Below are 16,198 nucleotides of genomic sequence, written 5' to 3'. Positions count from 1 at the left end.
ACGGTGAACCTATCCCTTATGCTGTCAACACCTTAATCTTTATTATAGCAAGCCATTTCATAGGTGACCCATCTCTTTGGAAAGATCATTCTACTGAATTACTTTCTAATCTCATATGCAAAACTTTGTCTGACTTTAGATGGTACAAGGACACCTTTCTTACTAGGGTCTATACTAGAGAAGACATTCAACAACCTTTCTGGAAGGAAAAATTCCTAGCCAGACTTCCCAAATCCCTAGGAGATAAAGTAAGGGACAAAATTCGTAGCTTAACCCCAGATGGGATAATTTCCTATGACGCGTTAAGTTATGGTCAAATTATCTCTTTCTTCCAAAAAGTTGCTCTAAAAATCTGTCAACATAATAAAACCCAACGGCAACTTGCTCGTGAGAAAAAACAAAATCGTATCGATTTGGGAATTTTCTGTGAACAATTTGGTCTTCCTGCTTGTCATCCAAGGAAATAAAAAAACCACACAATCGAAAAGTTTTTAAATCCAATCCTGAAAGAAATTTCAAAAGATTTAGAAAAAGTTTTCAAAACCCCAAAGGATGAGAAAAGTTTCTAAAAGAATTTCCAAAAATATCCCTAAAAAAATCCCATTATTTGCTATACATGCAAAAAACCTGGACATGTTAGCAAATACTGTAGGTTAAAAAGAAAGATTAATAATCTGAACCTTGATCCTCAGATTGAGGAACAGATTAACAATCTTTTAATTGAAAGTACAGAAGATGACTCTAGACCCGAATCTTCAGATGATATCAATAATATCCAAGTTGATGATATTGGATCATCCTCAGATTCTGATGTCAAGAAAATTAATGTTTTATCCAAAGATCAAGATCTCTTATTTGAAACCATAGAGGCTATTGGTGATCCAAAACAGAAGAAAGACTTTCTTTTTAAATTAAAAAAAATCTTTACAAAAAGAAAAGAAGCCCAAAAATCTTATCCTTAGCAATAAATATGATGTCAAACCCATTTTTAAAAAATTAGAAAAACAAGTTATTCGTCCTATAACCATTCAGGATCTCCAGACTGAGGTTAACAACCTTAAGAAGGAAATCCAAGAAATCAAAAGAAATCAAGATAATCATCAACTCATTCTCTCGCAATTAATGCAAGGTGAAGATTCTGATGATCGAGAACTTGATTCTCTTAAGAAACAGTTTTCTGAAAATGGGAAAATGAAAGTTCTAACGACAATAACGGAAAAGAAATCTTGAGATTAATAAATATATTCTCTTTTATGAAATGTCGTGTTAATATCTGAATTGTTGTTAAAGATTTTCCTCTCAAAACCGTCGCACTCTTTGACAAGGGTGCAGATTCAACATGTATTAAAGAAGGTCTGGTCCCCACAAAGTATTTTGAAAAAAGTACTGAAAGTCTTAGCTCAATAACGGGTGAAAGACTAAAAATCATTTTCAAGTTAGCCAATGCTTTTGTTGAAAAGGGTAATCTTCGGATTCCAACTAATTTCATCATAGCAAAAGACATAAAAAATGATGTAGTCTTGGGGACAACTTTTATAATCCTTTTGTTTCCATACCTAGCAGTTTTTTCTGGAATTACCTCTTATGTGGGTGGACAGGAAACTTTCTTTGAATTTCTAGACTCACCAACCCAGAAAGCTTTTAAACCAAATTGAATCCAAAACCAAACAGATTTGTTTTTTGAAGGAAGAAATCTCTTTCAAAACCCTTGAATCCCAACTTTCCTAACCAAGGGTTCAAGATAAAATCAAAAGTCTTTTAAATCAAATTGAAAAGTCTATCTGTTCAGATTTGCCTCATGCCTTCTGAAAAAGGAAAGAGCACATTGTTGATCTTCCCTATGAAAAGGATTTCAAAGAATCACAAATCCCTACAAAAGCTCGCCCCATTCAAATGAATGAACAGCTTTTGCAGCATTGTCAAAAGGAGATCAAATATCTTTTGGGTAAAGGATTAATTAGTCCAAGTAAAAGTCCTTGGTCTTGCTTAGCTTTTTATGTCAACAACCAAGCTGAGATAGAACGAGGAACTCCCAGGCTTGTCATCAATTACAAACCTTTAAATCAAGCTTTGCAATGGATTCGTTATCCTATCCCAAACAAAAAGGATTTGCTCAATAAGCTAAACTCAGCAAATATCTTTTCAAAATTCGATATGAAATCTAGTTTTTGGCAAATCCAAATCAAAGAATCTGACAGATATAAAATTGCATTTACAGTTCCATTCGGTCAATATGAATGGAATGTAATGCCATTTGGTCTGAAAAAAGCTCCTTTTGAATTTCAAAAAATCATGAACGACATTTTCAACACATTCAAACTTTGTAATTGTTTATATAGATGATGTCTTAATCTTTTCTCAAACTTAAGAAGAACACTTCAAACATGTTGAAACTTTTATGTACATTATCCAGAAAAATGGACTTGCTATTTCCAAATCGAAAATTGTCCTTTTTCAAACAAAAATCCGTTTTCTTGGTCATATGATTTCCCAGGGAACAATAACCCCAATTGAACGATCAATTTTATTTGTAGAAAATTTTTAAATTATATCATTGACAAACCTCAGCTCCAGAAGTTCCTATGATGTCTTAATTATGTCTCGGATTTCATCCCAAATCTTAATAATCTTATTAAGCCCTCCGCCATGGACTGACAAACATTCTAAAATCATTAGATTTCTCAAAACCAAAGTTCGCAATCTTCCTTGCCTTTACCTACCTGTTCCTCATGCATTCAAAATTGTTGAAACAGATGCATCTGATTTGGGATATGGTGATATCTTAAAACAGAAACTATATGATAAAAAGTGTATCATTGCATTTACATCAAAACATTAGAATACTACTCAACAAAACTATTCCACAATAAAAAAAGAAATTTTAGCCATAGTTTTGTGCATCACAAAATTTCAATATGATTTACTCAATTAAAAATTTTTAGTCCGAGTTGATTGTAAATCGGCCAAAGAAAGCCAAAGAAGTCTTACAAAAAGATATTAAAAATCTTGCATCAAAACAAATTTTTGCCAAATAACAAGCTATCTTAAGCATTTTTTATTTTGAAATTGAGCACATTAAGGGCAACTCAAACTCTCGTTCAGTTGAATATTGCTTAAATTGTTCTCATAACTTGTATTGTTGCTGGAATCCTCAAAAGAACCAATGTTTTCCGCAACAATAGCCAATGGCATCTCCGTTGAGTAAGAAATACTATCACTGCTGGGTTTCTGCACCTCAGGTTCTTCAGTAATTGGATTCTCTGCATCATGAGTTTGGCTTTGGTTAGCTTCAAGGTCTGATGCTTCGGACAAGCCGGAAACAAGTTCCTCTTTAGGAATATCTGAATCTTCAGCTAAAGTAGATGTTTCTGAGACAACTTGAAGTTCCTCATTTGATTGAGCAATTTGATCTTCCTCTATTATTTCCTGAAGTTCAGCCTTCTCCCAATCCTCACTAACAATTATTCTATTCATATTTTCTGAAATGTTGATGATTCGATTCATGCCCGGTTGCCACACAATCTTCCCTGCTTTTCTTTTCAGTATAAACTTGTACTGAATTGACTTTCCAGCAGGAATATCCTGATTATATGAAGAGATTCACATCTTAGATAACCTTTCTTTAGACAATATTCCTTTCGTTTCAAATTGACTGCCGTTATGAAAAAAGTGATATATTAAAAAGATTATCTAATTCAATGCGATGTATATATATGTCCAATCATGTTATATTACATTAGCAAAAAGTGTTATACAAATGCAAGCATCTAAGTGGATTATAGTGCAAAACTCACTTATATTGTCAGTGCATAAAAATCAATCTCATTTTATATCGCATCACTTTGTTCCAACTGACAGTTATTTTGAAACAAATAGAGTAATTTTATGTGTTGAAGAGGATACTCACCAGATTCGCAGTCCATACATGCCCATCAGACCAGGCCATTGGTAATCCCTCTAAAGGGTCCCAAGAACCAAGCATAGGATCTTCTCCAACTATTAGAAACTGTTCGCCAAAGAAGCAATCCTTTTGCAACTGAAATGTTACATGTACAAACTTTGATTCATCTGCAAACAACATATTTCAATGATTGGAATCTGAATGTCAGGGAATATCCAGTGGAAAACTTAAGAGGCAAACAGAAGTAAAAGAGATCCATCAAAACTAAGAACTTACTTGTTTGTTCACTTTTTTGAGCTTGAGGCTCTACAGTTTCCAAATCTGGCTCTGATGGTTCCAATTCCACCTACAACAAATTTTTTGCAAACCAAGAAAAAGAAATCAAAGTAGCTTATATATACAAAACAAATTTTTGCAAACCAACAAATATGCCAAAATCTTATATACATCCAATTCTTTTGTAGCTTGTATAGAGCAATTACATAAGACTTTGAATAACAGATTTCTCCTTATAGTAGTAGAGGTTAGAAGTTTGTTGCATAAACAAAAGAAATAAGAAAAATTTGTTAGTTTGATTCATATCTTCCCAAGTTCCACTAACAGAAAAAGTAAAGTGATGGCAAGAGAGTAAAATAGGAACAGTAAGAATCTCCCCAACTTGAAGGCAATCTAGAAGAAAGTAACAAAATCACAATTTTTTTTCTGTCATTTTCGGTCACTTTCCCAACCAAAAAGAAAGGAAAGTGCATGGATATTCCAAACAGATAAACACCCCACAAGAACTCAAACAAAGAAAACCAAGTAACATATATATTATTATACCTCAGTTTTTGGTGGCACTGAAAGAATTGGGGTTACACCCTTTTTCTTAAGGAACCAAAAGCTGCAGCCCCTTTTGTCATTTCTTGATCTCAGTGAGAAGCAGAACTCAACTCTCCCAGGAACATGAGCAGCAACAACACCACCACCGCCTGTCCTATGATAAATATGTGATCCAAGGCTCCCAACTATGGCCTTGGAACAAGAACTGCTTATGAGGGCTTTCATGAGTTGAAAGTGTTTGTGGTGTCTGTGAACCACACACAACAGAACCAAGTTTGGTGGGTTGAGACACTGGTTTCTTATGATTCAATAATTAGGTTTTGTTGGTTAGTGAGATGAAAATGAAGAATCTATCTGATCCTTGTGGAGAGGGATTGCTGTATTATGAGGTGATGTGGGCTCCTTTTAGTGGTAGAGCAGAGCCTTTCTAGGAGTTTATACTATGATGATACTAATAAATATAAATAAATACTATACTGTATAAGAAAGTTGTAGAATTAGAATAATAATATAATATGATAGCACGAGTTACTTGATGACTTGGTTACTACATACCAACGGTTTGACGCGGTTTTTTATGTAAAAGTTGACCATCTAACTACCGAATTAGTGTGATAAAATTTAATTAACAAGATTAAAATTGAAAATGCAGCTGCTGTGAATATTCAAAAAGGATATAATTTGTATTTGTATTACATTATGAACCCTTGAGATATATGATGAGAGTTGGAAGTTAGAATACATACAATACAAATTCTGATCTTGGGAAATGGGAACAATCATCCTGATCCGTCTAGTGGAAAAGGGTAATACCGTAATCTACTAATCTCAATATAAAAAGGGAGAAGATGCTTGGATTGCGGTTAAATGAAAGACAGCCATGAATTTAACCCTGATACTATATCGGGATTGAAAAAGTCTTTTATGGTGAAAAATCATGATGTGAAGTTATTAGTTGTCAGTTGCTATTGACTATCAACTTTATATGAACCGTATGTGAGTATTTTGGTAAATTTTATGGTGTAGAATTTTTTTTTTATGTTTATAAATTTGTGTTGTCTTAGTAAATAATTGACAAATATTTTATAAACAAAAAAGACAAGGTCTATTATTTTAAAAGTGAGATGCAGTTTTACAGGATTTTTTTTCGATTGCACGTGAGAATTAGTTAGAATGATTAACTATATTTAAAATGATTAATTATTTTAACATGATAGTGTTGTGTATTGATTTTTTTTTATATTTGGATTATTTTACAAAGAGAAATATAAAATGAAAATTTGAGTTTATAAATTTATGAACTTATAATATTATGCGTACTATTTATCCATTTAATACGTAACATTCATTATTATTGCAATGAAAAATAAAAGTGAATTTTTTTTATTTTTTTCTATTGATATTATTAATTGTTAATTGTATTTTTTATTTCATAATATATTTTTTTTATATTTTTTCAGTTTTATTTAAAATTGTATAATAAAAAATTATATTTTATTATATTTATTTAAAAAAATGAAATATTTATTCCCCAAGTACAATTACTATTCTTACTAGTGATCCTTTTATAATCATTAACTCTCGTATATTTTTTATTTTTATAAAATTTATTTAGGATGGGTTGATTTTATTAATTATTCTCTTAAAAAAGAGTAATTTTTATTATCTTGGATTTTATAAATTTAAAAAAAAAATGTTGAAAACTAATTTTGATTAGCTACCATTCGTTTAACTTTATTATAAGAGTAAAGTATCATTTATGTCCCCAACGTTTGGGGTAAGTCTCAAACCTGTCTCTAACGTTTTAAACGTCCTATTTGTATCCCAAACGTTTCTAAATCGAATCAATGTTGTCCTACCGTCAAAATGATAAACAGTTCGTTAACGGCGTTGCATATGTGGACGTTATGATACACGGTGGCAGGGCATTTGTTGTTACTGTTATTGAATTTAAAAAAAAATAGATATATGTGAAGAGAGGGTCCTCTTCGAAACCTTAATCCCCAAATCTTTGCTTCTCGTTGTTGCTGCACTGTCTCTGAAGGGCGATTCCCTCTGCGTGAGAAAAGATGGAGCATGAAGCATGTCAATCTGAAGCGACGCAAGGCAGCAAGCAAGCCACACGAAGTAGAAACCAAGCACGTCGAAGGAGGACAACTTGCTACTGTGGGGAATGGCCTATGCTTGCCACGTCGTCGATGGTAGAAAATCATGGGCAGAGGTTTTGGGGTTGTATTAACTTCGGGGGTGAGGTTTAGCCATGTGTTTATTTGATGTTGAGTTATATGTTTTGACCATCTATGGGTATGACTCGGCTGTCTCATGTTTCGTCTAGGTTGGAGAAGAATGCGGCTATTTTGTATGGACAGAATCAGAGGAAGATCCATCACAAGTTTCAAGGTTAAGAATGAAGGTCAGAAATTTGAAGGGGCAAATTGGATATGGTTGAGTTCATGTTCAAGGTTGCAATGGGAGTTGCTTTAGTTGGATGGACACTTGCACTGATATTGGTGTTTGAAAAAACAACCACAATCAAATTTGGGAGACTTTCACTAGAATGATGTTGCTGGTGATTATGAGTTTTAGGAGAAAATTGTTAGATACCTAAATTGGGTTCTGTATCTTGGCTTAGAAATAGCAGTGATGTTGAACTAGTTGCTGTTTTGTTGAACTCAATGATATTGTAATGCAATGATGTTTTTTTGAGTTAAGGTTGATGAAAGGCTGGTTTGTGTATATGTAATTAAATGCAATGATAGATTGTGCAGATGCAATATTGTTTTAGTGAACTCATCCGAATTGTGAAAATGAGTTGAATGAAATGAAGTGTTACATTTTGCAATCTATTTAAATCAAGCAAGTCATTAGCATGAGAACAATAATTTCTGTAACATATTAATTAATCATTAATCATAACATTGTCATTGGCTACAAGCACAAAAGATTCATAGCAAAATAATAAAACAAGAGCAACACATTTTGCTCCACAATAACAGTCAGAGATAACAAACTATTGTCTTAAAAGTAGTTGCCAGACATTATAAAGATACTAAACAGAAATCCTTTACTCATAAATAAAGTTTCCAGAAAACATAAAACAGCACACATCATAGTCGCCACATCTTTTTCCATGCTTTGGGAGGTGTCCTAGCCATGAACTTCAGTTGGGATTTGCTGATGTTCTTCGATGGGCTTGGCAGCACCCTGAGATTTTTGTTGGACGGGGTCAACTTACCCTTTTTTTAAGTAGCCTGAGAGTGTTGGAAACTCACATCATTGACAGATGATTTTCTCTTTGGCCTTTTTTTTAAGTAGCCTGAGAGTGTTGGAAACTCACATCATTGACAGATGATTTTCTCTTTGGCCTTGAGATTGTGGTCTTCTTTGAAGCAGCTTGGGAATGCTTAGAAGTCTGGCTAGAGATAGTGCTAGAGATAGTGCTAGAGAGGTTTCTTGAAACTCTTCTTGTGGATCCAACAACTTTGTTTGCCTAGTAAACAGCCACAATACCACAATCCCACATCATAATCTTTAAATGCAATAAAAAAATGAAGCATGAACCAGCACAAAATCAAGCACAGTGCTTACCGATGCAGTTGCAGCTACTTTGCGCTTCTTTGGACAGGTCCGTTTGTTGTGACCTCTAGCAAAACAGTAGGAGCACTTCTAATTCTGCCCTTCGTGAGACACTCTTCTCCTAGTTGGGTTCTCATCTGCAGCTTTATTACGTTTCAGTTTAGGCCTTCCAATGAGTTTTCTGTAGATTGGTGGTAAAACGTCATCAAACTGTGTCTTTTCCCACAGGTTGGGCCAATTCAAGGGATATACCACATGTTGGTAGCACTCAGAGTAAGTTGCTTTCTTGTAACAGTTTGCAACAAAGTTAGCCACATTGAAGCACATCTTCCTAATGCAGGTCATTGCATGAGCACAGGAGATTCGGGATAGCTGAAACTTCCTGCACAAACACTCGTGATTCTTCAAATCAACAACGAACTTCTCTTTGCCTCCATGGATACTAGTTACCTCATATTTGTCACGACCAGCATATGTGCTCACCCACTTACCACTTGCATCAACTTGTTTTTCAACCTTAATCCTGATACGGGGCAACACCTCTCTTGGGTATTCAATTATCCGATCCCTATTATCAGCCCAACGCCTCATTATGTATATTCTGATGTCTTCAAGCATGCTGACTATTGGTTTCTCTCTGACGTCCACAATCACAGAGTTAAATACTTCACACATATTGTTTACCAAGGTATCACACTTAGACCAAGTTCCAAACTTGTGCCGGCACCAATATTTGGTTGGTATCTCCATCAGGTGGTTGTAGGCTCCATTGTCAACATTTTGGATTTCAGCCATCCTCCTCTCCCACTCTTGTAAATAAGTAGCCTTTGCAGCATTCCACATCATCAGTTTTAGTTGCAGCCCTGAGAATCTCTTCCTGAAATTGCTGTAAAGATGTCTAACACAGAATCTATGATCCACTCCGGGAATGAGCTCATCGAAGGTTGGAACTAAACCCTAAACCCACCAGGCACAGTTAATGCAGTAATTAAATCATTACAATTCAAACATGAACTCATACACTACAAACACTAGTTCCTACAATTCAAACACCAACATAACTAGGGCAGTAAGACGATCATTAACACTAGGTTCAATAAAGTAGCTCCTTAGAAATAAGTTTAGAAATAAGTACCTTCTGTTGGTCGGACATGAAGGTGCAGCTCCTTATCTTGTCATAGCCAAAGTCATCACACAGATTGGTAAAAAACCAGGTCCATGTGTCCTTTGTCTCTGCTTCAACCACTGCATAGGCTATTGGCAATATCTGGTCATTCGGGTCCCAGCCAATAGCCGTGAGAAGTTGACCTCCATATGGTGTCTTGATGAAGCACCTGTCAAGGCAAATTATTGGACGGCAAACCATAAAGCTCTTCTTGCATGCATCAAGGCACACATAGAGTCTTTGAAACTTTGGCCTTAAATCCACACCAACTTGTGGTCTCTCAGAAGCAAACTCAGGTGGTCTCTCCACTTGCAACTTCACTGTAGAACCAGGGTTAGACCTCAGCAATTCATGACAGTAGTCATAGAGTCTCCGATATTGCTCTATGTACGTTCCTTGTAACTCATCAAGTGCAAACTGTTTAACCCGGATAGCTTTAGACTTAGTCATCTCTACATTCCACTTGCTGTATGCTTTCTTCATTAGTGTGGAGAGCTATATCTTTGGATTCTCAACAACTTTTTTTAGAAATACCTTATTCAACTATTTTGCATGCATAATCCCAATTTTTTAACTCCCCAGAACAGCTATGCTTGTTGTGGCAGCTGGTTAATTGCCATGTTTGCTCATTCTTCATCTTCCCACAGTATGCAAACCAGTTGCGACCCTCCACGCAAGTAACCTTCACTCTCCAAAGGTCAACCTTATCAAACCTCAAACCCCTGCCAGTATGTACAGCATAGGCAGTAGCACAATCCTTAAACTCCTCTCTTGATACATAAAGAGTTCCAACCTCCCACTTGTACTCACTCATGTCCTTTAGCTGCTTGTGCAACGGATACTTCTTGGCAACATTATTATCATCCTCATCATCATCAATAATAGGCATATCTGGAAAATCTTCAGATTCATATCCTTCTTCCTCATCCCCTAAACCTGCAACAATCTTCTTCTTACCTCTGTCATTGTCACTCCTACTTTCTTTTGTTGCATCTGTTTGGGTTTCAGTTGTGCCAGCCTCAAATCTATCCCCTACCCTGATGTTGACATCTACTAACCCCTCAGCCCCTTCCTTATCATCATCACTGTCACCAAACACAACCTCTGTAGCATTATCTTCTGAGCAATAACCATTTCTGGAATCAGAACTCCATGAATCACTACTATCATGTTCACCACCTTTGGGAGTATAGTCCTTGTCCTCACTGCCATCACTTCCCTCTTCTTCCTCATCTGATTCATCTTTTTCATCTTTCTCACCCACATTTTCTTCCTCCACATTTGGGCCAGAATTTATCTCCACTTGTCCAACTGAATGGGCCTCAAATGTTACAATTGGGCCTGGCCCATTAGATCCACCATCCTACTCTTGCATGGTAGTTTCAGTACTCCCTAACATGTGTACATCCTCAACCTTTTCATGGATATCACTAATTTTATGAACTACATACAGCTCCACCATATCCTCCCTAACCCCAATCTTAGCCATATCCATTGCATCTTTGTCGGTTCGCAGCATCCTTAAGCCTTCTTATGTACTCTGATCCAGTGATTTGTACCACATTGCTGCAATATCTTTTTTCAAATACCCTTGTCTGCTCACTATGTCATAAACCTCAATCAGGCTCCACTCATCTTCATTGCAGTAGTCTATCACAATTGTCTTTCCACCCAAATACTTCAAATGCCCTCTTTGAAGTCCAAAGCTACCTTAGTGGTAAACTTTCACATTAAAATAACTCATCCTATACAGCAGACCCTATTACATCAGGTCAACATAGTGAAACAAGTAAATTCGTAACCACAGATTGAGTCACCAAAAACAAGTAAATTCATGCCCTAACTAACATTCACAACGAACATTTTTCTGGGAATACAAAAAATTAAATAAACCCTAAAATGTAAACAATCTCCTATATGCCCTTCGTTCTTCATCGAACTACTCAATAAAATCCCAAGAAACAAAATTTCTTCCTCGTGCATACCTTGTCAAACGAAACCACTCTGTCGCCAGACCAAAGGTGTGATCTTTCATGCAACACAAGCAACAATAACCTGCCAACTACCTTGCAGCCCCTCCCTGCGATCACCCTCGAAGAAGTGTCAAACGTGTGTGGTGAGGAGAACTAGACTGGACACCCTTGCGTAGAGGTGCTCTGTTTCTTCAACGTTTCGTATTTGCTTCAGTGAATGGTATAATGGGCGCGAAGAGGTAGACGTGTCTGTGTTAACCTTTGGGCTTACTCACTCAGCGTCCACGTATGCAACGCCGTTAACGAAATGTTTATCATTTTGACGATAGGACAACATTGATTCAATTTAGAAACGTTTGGGATACAAATAGGACGTTAAAAACGTTAGGGACAGGTTTGAGACTTATCCCAAACGTTGGGGACATAAATAATACTTTACTCTTATTATAAAATAAAGTTAAAGAATCAATTTCCCTTTATTTGGAATAAATTATAGAGAAAAAAATTATTGTATTACTATTATTATTCAACAACATAAAATTTATCTTTATTATTAAAAAAATAAAATTATTCTTTTATAAAATACGTGTATATATATAAGAATGAGAATGTTATACTAAAATTTAACCGATAAATAAAAAATTAATTTTTAAATTTTAAGATATTGTTTTGTTCTTATATATTTTTTAATTAAGAATGAAATTAAAATTAACTTATATAAATATTTACTAATGGAAATATGTTTCAATAAATTAAAATTGTGTGATAAAAATCATAAAATGAAAAAATGTACTTTAAAATTTATGGAGTAATAATAAAAAAACCTGACTTCAACTCAAAATGCTTTCTTTTGTGCAAAAACAAAAAAATTATAACACATTATAATTAATCATAAGCATTACACATTTACACCCATACATTATAGACTCACACACACTACATGGGTACACTACTAACATGGGTTATTTATTCCTCACTGAGGATTTGAACCCGGGTGAAGTCCCAACGAGGCAGATAATGCTGCCATTGGTTCAAGTTCTCGACTGCTTATATCTCACTTTTAAAACTGCATTTCACCTGTCAACTATTTTGTGACAGTACAATCTACATATGTAGAAAAAATTTTCCTTCTATACCATAGAATTCACCTAAACTTAAATTTAATTTTGATATAATTTTTGTATAAAACAATTTTATATATGTAGATTCAATCATATAATACCACATCAATAAAATTAATTATTTTTTATATTAATTTTATTAATAATCATCTAAAAATATATATGATTGAACAGTATAACATTTTATACAGTCAGTATATCAAAATCAAACTTATAATCATATAAAATATAAATTTAATTTAAATATACTGACAATATAAAACAATTTTATATGTACATCTAATTACGTAGTATTACATTAGAAAAAATAACCTTTCATATCAATAGCGTAAATAGTAATTCAAAAAAACATATGTGATTGGACGACTATATAATATTGTCAATGCATCAAAATTAAATTTATAATAAAAACATGAATATTATTGTCCTTCACAAAATTGCTGTTGCCTAAAGTCAATTAACACAACAAAGTACACTTTATGTACCCAAAACTTGACGAAATGGCCAATTGCAGCATCAAACAAAGTGCATAGAAACGTCATTCACATTATTGACATTTCACATGGAATAATAAACGCACTATGAAAACCTAAACTCCCACCGTGTGATACATCTAGATGGATAGGTAACAAGTAACAACTAATGTAACCAAAATTGCTGAAGTGTATATGTATCTTTCTTGTATTTATCAGAGCCTCTTGATTTGCTGAGATTGGGAATGGTGCTTCTCTTCAATATGCCTGGTGAGAAGTGAGATTCCATAATGTGAAGCACTTGAGGCAGCATAGTATGATGTTACAGTGAGTTGAGTGAACTTCGGAAGCACATAACCTAAAGATTTCATAGATATCCACATTAGTTTAGGGTATTAAAAGCTAAATAGTAGCAAGTTGTCATTATTTCAGCATAAGATGTCAAAATTCGAAGGCAAACCACAAGCTAACTAGCCGAGTAACATACTATGATGCCCTAAACCCAATCATAATTAATGACAAATATTACAAGTTAATTGGAAATTTCATCAAACCTAGTAAAAAATGGCAAGTAGACAAAAACGCTATTAGCTGTAGAAACCGATCCATGTAGCAGTTCGTAGCCTAAGACTGTTTGAAAGTTTAAGCGTTGAAGGGGAAGGGATGGAACAGTCTGAATCGGTAAAGGGATATCACTTTACAGTTCAAGCCCTTTCCCTCGCTTTTTTCTCCTCCAAAATCAAACTTACAACCAACCCCTAAAATAATGATGAAACAATACCAAGATCTAATGCAATCAATAAAACCCAAGGAACCAACGTATGACAGATTCAAATTCATATATGAAATTCATTCCTATACACAAAGCTGCGCCAGCAATTACTGAACCAAAATTAACACACTCACAGAGCTAAATAAAATAACTAGAAGCAAAAGAACAAGTTGAAACAGTACATATAGATGTATTAATTTAAAAGGAATAGAAACTTTAGGCATGCGCAAAGTTACCTCCAAATGCGGCACTTGCAACTGAATACATTAGCAATGGAGGGAGCTGAAAATAGTGAAGAAAAGAAATAAGTTTGCTATGGAATATGAACAAGCTCTATGGTACATCTGCTAAGATAATTACATATATATGAACGAATACAGACAATATATTCTATGATCTGCCCTTTCTAGGCATCAATAAAGTATAAAGCTTGGCAACTGCAATTTGTATAAAAGATAAAACCAATGAAGGTATACATACCCCAACAACAAAAGGCAGCCACTTGGATCCCTTGAGACGGTTTTGTAGGTATGGTAGCCCTGCAAACAAAGATCAATAAGCAATATTTTCAACCATATTATTTTAATTTTAATTAACCCTGGTAAGAGTGTAAAGTGTTGGACACTATCAAAGAATAAATCAGATCACTTTAAGATATTGTTAAAAGCTTTTATAACAAGTAACAACTAGAAGGCCCTGAATTATTATCAAAACAACATGGCACTTATTGTTCATTCAAAGTACAAATAAAATACTGTAATGACATCAGATCCAGTAGCAATAACATAGAAAGTAAAGGAAACTTAGATGCTGTTCGACAACTTGAAAAACCAATTTAATATTGTATAAATGGAACAATTTATGATAATCTGCATAAAAACAAACTAGTTTATCATTAAACAGTATCTGATTCTGGACTAACTTGAATAGTTTTTTAATCATTTGAGAAAGATTAACCTAGTAAATAGCAGAGGAAAAAAAGTGATTACTGATTAGATGAAACCAGCTTATTTTTTGTGAAAGTTTTAGTTTAAATTGGTTTAGATAAAAACTGGTTTATAAGATGTTAACACATCTTGGAAATATTATGCCATAATTGGTGGTTAAACCAACTCTCATACGAGTTTCAGGCAGTTCATTCAACTGAAACTAGAGCTGCTTTTGATTATGCAACCACGAAATATGAATACAATTCCATGAGCTTCGGCAATTTTATATATGGATTCCATAATAAGCACCGATTCCCCCCACTCCAACTCCACAAAGTGTCAAGTTTTCCTTCCATGGCAATAAAAGATCTACTATATTAATTCACCTTTCAAGAAAGGATAATTTGTTACAATGTATAGCGAGCTAAAAGATATACTATAATGTCATGTGGACCTAAAAATATGCAAGTCCAACCCCGTTGCTCTGACATTAATTCATACTACAGCTCTAACTAGAGTATTTTCCTAATATCAATAACATTACCAATAACATATTTGATTTTTGAGATATTATCGAACATCCTCTAAAATTACCTGTGTTCAATCCATGAACTACACTAAGCATACCACCAAGCCCTGAGCCAGCCTATACAACCGAGAAAAAAAAAACACATCAGCATCACTTCCCTCAGAACAATAACACCCAAAAAAAAAATCCAATATTTAACATACAATATCAGATTTAACTTCAGAATTTCAAAACTAAAATTTATACTGAGTTAGTTATATACTCACGACTGCAGTGGCATCGTGCAAGACGGGGGTGATGGTCCATTCGCCTTTCTCCTGAAAAAAAAAAAAAAGAGAGTGTAATTGATTGAGGCAAATGATCGAACACATAATGAGCAAGAAGAATAGGAAGAGAAAGAGGAAGAAGAGAGAATACTAACGACACTGGGGTCGAGAAGAGAGAGACAGCGAGGGCAACGTGGGGTACCGAGGCCAGGATTTAGGGTAGGATCGTGATGGAGATTCCCTGTTCTAAGCTTCTCTTCATAAACCTCTCTTGTCCCCATCCTTCTTCTTCCTTCTTCCTCTTTCTGGGGTTTGGATTCTTCTGAAGTGTTTTCTTCGGTCAGACTTTTTGAAGGATTTATATTTTATAGAATTTTGGGAGGGAGAGAGAAAGAGACTGAAAGGTTTCGGCCTTTTTGGAGAACACTTGGGCCTATGTGTGTTTAATGGGATTTTTTGAAAAAACTAAAGGACTATACTTTTCTAATTTATCCTTAAACATTCGTTACTAAATAAAGAAAATTATTTTATTCATTATCAATTAAAAAAAATTAACTTTTCATTTATTATTTTTTATATGAATTATTAAAATTTAAAATTTATCATTTATATTTTAGGATTTTGAGTTCAAAATTTTAGAATTTAAAATTTAATATTTAAAATTTAGAGTT

General features: G+C 34.3%; 3 protein-coding genes across 3 annotated transcripts; all 3 read right to left on the bottom strand.

Moving 5' to 3' along the window:
- Nucleotides 1–2,867: 2,867 nt before the first annotated feature.
- On the bottom strand, nucleotides 2,868–5,138 carry LOC130961595 (uncharacterized). Its single transcript, XM_057887554.1, has 4 exons — nucleotides 4,724–5,138; nucleotides 4,178–4,247; nucleotides 3,908–4,068; nucleotides 2,868–3,582 (listed from the first exon to the last, which is right to left on the bottom strand). Exons 1-4 carry the CDS (start codon nucleotides 4,946–4,948, stop codon nucleotides 3,076–3,078), a joined length of 963 nt encoding a protein of 320 aa, XP_057743537.1. The 5' UTR covers nucleotides 4,949–5,138; the 3' UTR covers nucleotides 2,868–3,075.
- A 3,251-nt stretch (nucleotides 5,139–8,389) lies between these two features.
- LOC130963300 (uncharacterized) lies at nucleotides 8,390–9,947 on the bottom strand. The gene is made up of 2 exons (XM_057889431.1): nucleotides 9,435–9,947; nucleotides 8,390–9,256 (listed from the first exon to the last, which is right to left on the bottom strand). Exons 1-2 carry the CDS (start codon nucleotides 9,945–9,947, stop codon nucleotides 8,390–8,392), a joined length of 1,380 nt encoding a protein of 459 aa, XP_057745414.1.
- A 2,990-nt stretch (nucleotides 9,948–12,937) lies between these two features.
- LOC130961667 (uncharacterized) lies at nucleotides 12,938–15,860 on the bottom strand. The gene is made up of 6 exons (XM_057887649.1): nucleotides 15,683–15,860; nucleotides 15,528–15,578; nucleotides 15,327–15,378; nucleotides 14,284–14,342; nucleotides 14,040–14,085; nucleotides 12,938–13,389 (listed from the first exon to the last, which is right to left on the bottom strand). Exons 1-6 carry the CDS (start codon nucleotides 15,806–15,808, stop codon nucleotides 13,247–13,249), a joined length of 477 nt encoding a protein of 158 aa, XP_057743632.1. The 5' UTR covers nucleotides 15,809–15,860; the 3' UTR covers nucleotides 12,938–13,246.
- Nucleotides 15,861–16,198: the final 338 nt, after the last annotated feature.

The sequence above is a fragment of the Arachis stenosperma genome, chromosome 2 (assembly GCF_014773155.1).
Source record: "Arachis stenosperma cultivar V10309 chromosome 2, arast.V10309.gnm1.PFL2, whole genome shotgun sequence".
Lineage (NCBI taxonomy): Eukaryota > Viridiplantae > Streptophyta > Magnoliopsida > Fabales > Fabaceae > Arachis > Arachis stenosperma.
This window is presented reverse-complemented; position numbering and strand designations above follow the sequence as displayed.